At 29.9% G+C, this 7389-nt stretch overlaps 1 protein-coding gene across 1 annotated transcript; it reads left to right on the top strand.

Annotated features, from left to right (window-relative positions):
- The first annotated feature begins 2645 nt into the window (after positions 1-2645).
- On the top strand, positions 2646-4827 carry LOC113852778 (bidirectional sugar transporter SWEET3). The gene is made up of 6 exons (XM_027483148.1): positions 2646-2729; positions 2837-2873; positions 2967-3189; positions 3613-3774; positions 4005-4124; positions 4234-4827. Exons 1-6 carry the CDS (start codon positions 2693-2695, stop codon positions 4432-4434), a joined length of 780 nt encoding a protein of 259 aa, XP_027338949.1. The 5' UTR covers positions 2646-2692; the 3' UTR covers positions 4435-4827.
- Positions 4828-7389: the final 2562 nt, after the last annotated feature.

The raw sequence follows: 7389 nt of genomic DNA, 5'->3' as shown, positions 1-7389 counted from the left end.
AATAAAATCATTTAATCTTTTAATTTCCTGCTTGTTATCTTGAATTTGAAAATCAAAATTATTCTTTTTATTAATTATTTTTCTATTGTTATTTTTACCTTATCTATATTGTTATCTTGTTCATTCAAAGAGTATCCATTTATATTTTCTAATTAGTTTTTTTGGTTTATTTTTATAAATTTATCTATAGCTTCTTTTTGTGATTTAATTAAAGTATCGATTCTTTTTTTTTTTAATTTTGAATACCTTGATTCATATTTTCTAGTTGATATATTTATATATTTTTATATAAAATTAGAAATTAATACATAGTATTGAATATAATACACATAAGAAAAGACTAAATTAAAATAATAAAACTTATTGTCAAGAAAATAAATTTGATCATAATATCTTATTTTGATGTCTCTATTTGTCTTTTGATAAATGTTTATATTTAATTTTTAATTTCTAATGCTTTTTTGTAACTTGCACAAATTATTTTAAGATTTATAAAATCATAAAAAATAAATAAACTTATTTTGAGATTAATCTTCTATTAAAGACTATGCTAACAAAATACATCAACAAATGATAATTTTTAATTTTTTAATTTTTATAATTTTACCTTAAACTAACATATTAAAAAAAACAAATTAAATGTTTGCCGATAATAAACTAACTCTCTCCACCACTTTAAATAGAAACACACAATGACACAAATTGAAATACAGTAAAGATGTAGAAAGTAGTTAGAAAGAGAGAAAAGAAAGATGTAAAAATTAAATAAGAAATAAAAAATTATTCAATTTCTTTTACTATTTAATAATTATTTATTTTTTAAAAAAAGATTATTATTTATTGATTAAGAATTACTATTTATTAAATATTATTTATATTAATAATAAAAAGTTAATAATTATTTAGAATATTTTAATTAAAAATTATTTTTAAATATAATTTTAATTTTTTAAAAGTATATTATTACTTAAAAGAATTTTTGTTGGGAGTTTAAATTCCTTGCCTTAACTGCCCGGCTTTAGGCCGGCGGTGTCTAGTGGTCCCTACGTGCCCCGTACAGCGTAAAATGGCATTGTGTACAAGTAAAAGGAAAGCGGTGCTGTAAATTTGACACTGTAGCTAGCTGCAACTGAAACAAGCAATTGGAGGGAATCTTTTGCATAAACAGAGGTGCCAGCTATGACATAGCCTATCTAAGTCATTGAATAATATTCTTCACTCCTTCTCGAACAGCATCACAAATGTGGAACCAAACATACATGAAAGCATTAGAAACCCTTTGCTGGGCTATGGGTTGCGGATATTGAATTTACAGACTGTTTAGGCCATTAGCAAATGAGAGGGTACATTTGACATGACCAACAAAAAAGGGACATAGTATAAGATCACAACCTTATATATATATATATATATATATATATATATATGGTTGGAATTGAACATGAGGAGGGTATATATATGTTGAACTAGAGAGATCTCCACCTCCTTAATTTTGTGGTTATTATAATTCTTTCTTTCCTAATCTTGAGGCATCACCATCATCATCTAAGATAAACCCACTTTTTGAAGCAGTGAATTGGAATAGTGTTCAGCAAATGAGTTGGTTAACTGCGAATCACTAAACCCTTTCGGTCAGATGAGTTTTATATTCCACATACTAGAAATTGTTCTTTGAAAGGTTCAAGGAATTCTCGCTGATGCGTGAATGAGAATAATAAAATTTATATTCTGTTATTGTACAATCTGATATTGAATATTATCTTCTTTTCTGTTGGATGTTCCCGTTGGAATGGTTTAGCTAATAACTAGACTTGTTACATCTGATTCACATATTTGTTTGCTGTAGAAGACAAAAAAGTATGATAATAATGATAGAATAATAGAATGTCACACCCCATTGACATGGAAAATGAAAAACTTTGCCCCATGGAGGAAATTTTAAAAAGGAAAATCTTTTTTGTTGCTTGCTTAATACTCAGAGGAAGATGAAAAAAAATGTTTTCATTCTAAACATGGTAAAGCCTGTAACAATAGTTTCCACTATGAACTTAATCCATAGCATGCCAATAAATTCCCACATCTCTAGAAAATGGAAGCCACATCATCAAAATCCAAGCACTTCATTTAGTAATGTTTTTTAATGCATTATTGATATTATTAATGCTTTACCAACAGGAAAGCAGAAGGCACTTATCAAATCATACCCATAAAAACAAAGAAGGAACATAGCCAACATATTCTAGATGACATGAAATTTCAAGTGACACGCAGGAAATTTGTCATAAACGGATGGTGCAAATCTCTAGTGCCATCTACCACTCTCAACAAAGTTAGTAGCAAATGTGTATCCTTCCTGTACCATAATATTAGCCCCTAAAACAGGAATTTTCGTTTAGCCTATAGTATCGAGCAAGTTGAGAAAAAAGCTTCTCAATTTGATCAAAGTTTTGCGTCCACAAGTTTATTAAAGACACAGACAACACTTCCTCTATCTTTCTCTCTCTTCTTTTTGTTTTCCATTTTTTTTCCCCTTATATTCTGTTTTCATATTCTCATTTTACCGCAATATTTTAACTGCCACTTGGCGTTGAGCAGTACCCTCAAAGTCTTATAAATAGCGAATCCTCGAGGGTCTCTTCAGTGGCACATTCAATCTTCATATTATCTCATAAAGAGTAAAGCACCAACTAACATGGCAGAGACCCTTCGTATGGTTGTTGCTGTTATTGGTACTTCTTTGTTCATTCATTCCTTAGCTAGCTTCTTAGCATTATTGAGCATTACTCATTACTATCAGTCTTCAACAAAAAGTGACCCGTTTGGGTGTTTCTTGCAGGGAATGTTGCTTCAGTGTCCCTTTATGCTGCACCAACGTATGTTAAAATCTATCATTCCATTGTTGCTTTCATCTTCATCTCTTTGCAAACCACGAAGCGTTGACCTTTTCTCACCATTTGCTTGTGCAGGGTTACCTTCAAAAGGGTCATAAGGAAGAAAAGCACAGAGGAGTTTTCTTGCATTCCTTACATAATAGCACTATTGAACTGTCTCCTTTTCACTTGGTATGGATTGCCAGTTATAAGCTACAAGTGGGAAAATTTCCCTCTAGTCACAGTTAATGGAGTTGGGATTGCTTTTGAGCTATCCTACCTTCTCATTTATTTTTGGTTTTCTACGGCCAAAGAAAAGGCAAGTTATTATTAATATATCCATGTGTGTGTGTCGGGGGGAGGTTCTATAACACCCTCTTGTAAGCCCAAATTCTTCTCTTCATGCACCTTGTTTAAAACTCAAGCCGCATCAATGATACATGCATGGAAATTCTCATTATATAGAATTTCTTCCAAAAACAAAGGGAATGGTCAAATATTAACTTCAATTACGAACTTACAATTTCTTCCTCAGCTCAGTCTAAGGAAAAAAATATTGTACTATCAAAACAATAAAATAATGGAAATTAGGTAAGGAAACACGTGACTTAAGAAGCATGGATTTGTGCATGTAAATAATTTTTATATGTCCTGCATCACTTGCTGTGGAAAGTAACCGTTCCCCTCTTTACCACCTTGCATGCTTTACATAAGTGGATTCTGATTCGCACAAATTTTACAGGTGAAGGTAGCCATGACAGTAGTACCGGTTCTTCTAGTGTTTTGCGCCATTGCCATTGCATCAGCTTTTGCCTTCATTGATCATGGTCACCGAAAGCTTCTCGTGGGTAGCATAGGCTTGGGTGTTTCAGTTGCAATGTATGCATCCCCTTTGGTAGTAATGGTGAGTCAAATTTGTCTTCTACTAAAACTTTTTAATCATGATCTTCCTTTCAGTTAAAACGAAACAGAGAAGTGTAAAAAAACAAAATAGGTGAACAGAGTAATTCCATGACAAATAATCCATGTTAAAAACAATAAAGGGAAAATTCCCTTCACATGTTTCTGCACCGTTGTGTTATTTTTCTGGACATGAACCTTGCGTTACATAATTTAATTTTGACTAAACCGCAGAGGAAAGTGATACAAACCAAGAGTGTGGAATTCATGCCACTACCTTTATCTTTGTGCTCATTCTTGGCTAGTGTACTGTGGCTGACTTACGGACTCCTCATTCGGGATATATTCGTTGCGGTCTGTATCTATCTATCTCATAATATGGATTATATTATAAGTTTAACATATCTTATGAAAATACTGTGGACAAGACAGTGATATTGTGTTAATGCTCCATATGTGACAGGGACCAAGTGTGATTGGAACTCCCTTAGGCATACTCCAGCTCGTTCTCCACTGCAAATATTGGAAGAGGCGAGTGATGGAAGAACCAAATAAGGTGGAACTGCAGAAGGGGAGCGTAGAGAAAGTTGACATAGAAATGGGGGACGTGGAAAAGGGGAACATGGAAAAGAATGTGACAATTCGTAGTAACTGCAACTCGTGATCCAGACAATGTCGACGACCTAGGTTCAAGGATTTCAACTGTTTCTTCTTGGATTTTGGGTTTTATGTTCGTTTCATTTACCCAAGAAAAGAGAGGAAAATATTTACTTAGTCATCACACCTAGTGCGCCAGTGAATGTCTTCATAATTTAAGTCATAGTTACCTAGTCCATGTTCCATTACTTGCTTTCTTTTCGTGGGAACGGGTTTGTGTCACTTAATTATATTTATGAATCACATGTACTTGGAGGGAAAAAAAAAAAAAAAGAAACAGGAAATACATGGCCATATCTGAAAGGAAAATATGAAATTTTAACTGAGGCCATTTAAATTCAATGGTACATGATTGTTCGATTTATGCAATAAATTATTGGGAAATATGATAAATGGAATTCAATAGATGCTGGAAGTCTGGCAGAACACCGAACAACACGAACCAAAATTATGAGGGAGCAAGAACTTGAACATTTTAAACATGACTTTGTCAGCAAGCCTTATTTATGACATAAATTGTTGTAATATTGTTGTGTGTTTATTTAAACATACATACTTCAATGTGAAAATTATATACTATTAGACAGCACATAACTTAGAGAAAGGTTAATTAGGTGAAAGTATGACCACAAATTCAAATAACTGAAGTGGCAGTTGACACCCATAATCAGTAGAAAAAAGATTCTTATGAAGAAATTATAATAAAGTTATATATAATACAAAAAATTACGTTAAATAAACTTTCTATCCCATTGATTTCCCCTAATTATTATCAATTCACAACTTTAGAATAAGTTGACCATTTACTAACTCAATAGTTTTTACACATTTACAAAAATATTTGTACTTTTAATGGTAAAAGTTCGTATCTTGATTATGCATGCTAATTAATTGTGAGATTTATATATTCCTATTTGAATTTGTTAAATGTGAAACTATTTAATATCCAGCTTAATAGCGATAATTAATATAAATATGATAATTTAATATTAATATATGCATGAGAAGAATATAAGAATTTGGACCTTGCAAGTTTTGTCATTGCTTTAGGGGACAAGAAAAGAAAAGAGAAATTACTTAGGAGCATATTATAATACGCCAATTCCAAAAGAAAATAGATAGGTAGGTTAATACGATACGAGTATTTGATGTGAACAAAAACCGTTATTATGACATAGATGAGACCCATAATTGAGGATTTAAGGATCCCATTGAAATAGGGAAATTGAAAGGGACAAAATAAATTAATGAAAATGTTAAAATAAGTAGTTAGGTTTGACAAATGGGTTGGTAAAGATGGGGTGACTCAATGCTCTATAGATGGACAGAAAAGAGAAGTTTGGTGTCAGCCCACTTTGATTGATGCTACATAACTGGCCTCTAGAATAATCCTCCATCCTACTCAAGAATTACTTGGCACTGACACAGATCCAACTTGGTTACTATAGAACAACATTATCAGCGCAGACACAATGCATTCCCCAATTGGTCATTAGCAAGGACAAATCTCTAAACCAATTCTATTCAATTATTGGCTCAAAATTAAACCGTACAACTCCACTTAAAAAGTCCCTACGTAAGTGCCTAACCAGGGATACCAGGCCTAAAACAACAGTAAAACTAATATATAATATCAGTATCTTAACACATTTTTCTTTTTTATGCATAAGATTAAATATTTGTTCTGTAAAATTTGACATTTTTACGTGACTCAACGTTGAAACTAAATAAATTTCAATATTATGTTAAAACTTAAGTTTAGTTTATTTTCAGAAGTTAATTTAAAAAATATATTTTATCTGTAAAGGCGTGTGGCCATCCGATTCTATCTTATTGAAATATTTTCCATATTCTATTGCTCGAAAATATTTATATGTTTCCAAGCCACACAAAGTTGACATGAAGATGAGGTTAATTTGTTCCGAATTGTGCATGGATAAGATTTTATAATGTGTTCCACTGACTAGGGAGCTATGTAGGCTTTGCTTCAAATCTTGGGCCCACGTTACATATTTTGAAAGTAGATTTTAAACTAATGCTTCATGGAAGGAAGGAGACAATATATGGAAACATGATTCAATTGGGTTATTTACGAGTAAAGCTGATAATGCTTGTAATATATCTTTTGTTGTTAATTAAAATATATTTAAAATTATATGAATTTTATTTTTAATAATTTTTAATATTTTAATTAATATTAAAGAATGTGTTACTAATATTTGTCTATTTCTTTTTTAAGTCATCAATAGAATTATATTTACTTTCAAGATGGATAAGAAATTCAATTATCTAATAATTGGGTTCAATTTTTTGGTTTATTAGAATAGTATATTACTTTAAATATATTTTATAAAGAAATAATTAATTAATTAAAAAATTATTATATATCATAAATTTAAATTTTATTTTAAAAAATTCACAATATTAAATAATTAAATAAAAGATAATTAAATATTTTGTTAGCATAAATTATATAATAAAATATTAAATAGTAATTAATAATATAAAAACAAGTCTTTTCTTATATAATTCAGATAAAAAAAGTATTTTTTATTATTTCACATGAAAGACAATCTCTCTTCCTCTCTCTCTCTCTCTCTCTCTCTCTCTCTCTATATATATATATATATATATATATATATATATATATTACACATTTTAAAATATCATAATTATCTATAACTATCTTTTTTTAAAACATTAACATGCATTACAATTAATAGATTTTAAGTTTTTCATCAAATTACCATTAACATTTGTTTGACATCTTTTTATCAAAGTACTCTTTTAATAAATTAATTTTTTTTTAAAAATTTAACAAGTTGAAAGTGCTTTTCATAAAATAGTAAGTACTTATTATTGTTATAAGAATTTTAAAGGCTTGTCTTAACCTTAAATAATAAAAAAGAAAAATATTGTCATAAAAGTTTTAAAGTCTCAATCTTAAATTGTGAAAAAAAAA

Source organism: Abrus precatorius, unplaced genomic scaffold (genome assembly GCF_003935025.1).
Source record: "Abrus precatorius isolate BTA unplaced genomic scaffold, Abrus_2018 Scaffold10, whole genome shotgun sequence".
In the NCBI taxonomy this organism is placed as follows: Eukaryota; Viridiplantae; Streptophyta; class Magnoliopsida; order Fabales; family Fabaceae; genus Abrus; species Abrus precatorius.
The sequence above is the reverse complement of the archived record's forward strand: the minus strand, read 5'-3'. Positions and strand labels throughout refer to the sequence as shown.

Excerpts from the sequence above, each read along its gene's own strand:
- LOC113852778 (XM_027483148.1), top strand. The coding sequence starts at position 2,693 with ATGGCAGAGACCCTTCGTATGGTTGTTGCTGTTATTG. Across the intron at positions 2,730-2,836 it reads TATGGTTGTTGCTGTTATTG|GGAATGTTGCTTCAGTGTCC; the intron begins GTACTTCTTTGT and ends TGTTTCTTGCAG. Across the intron at positions 3,190-3,612 it reads TTTCTACGGCCAAAGAAAAG|GTGAAGGTAGCCATGACAGT; the intron begins GCAAGTTATTAT and ends CAAATTTTACAG.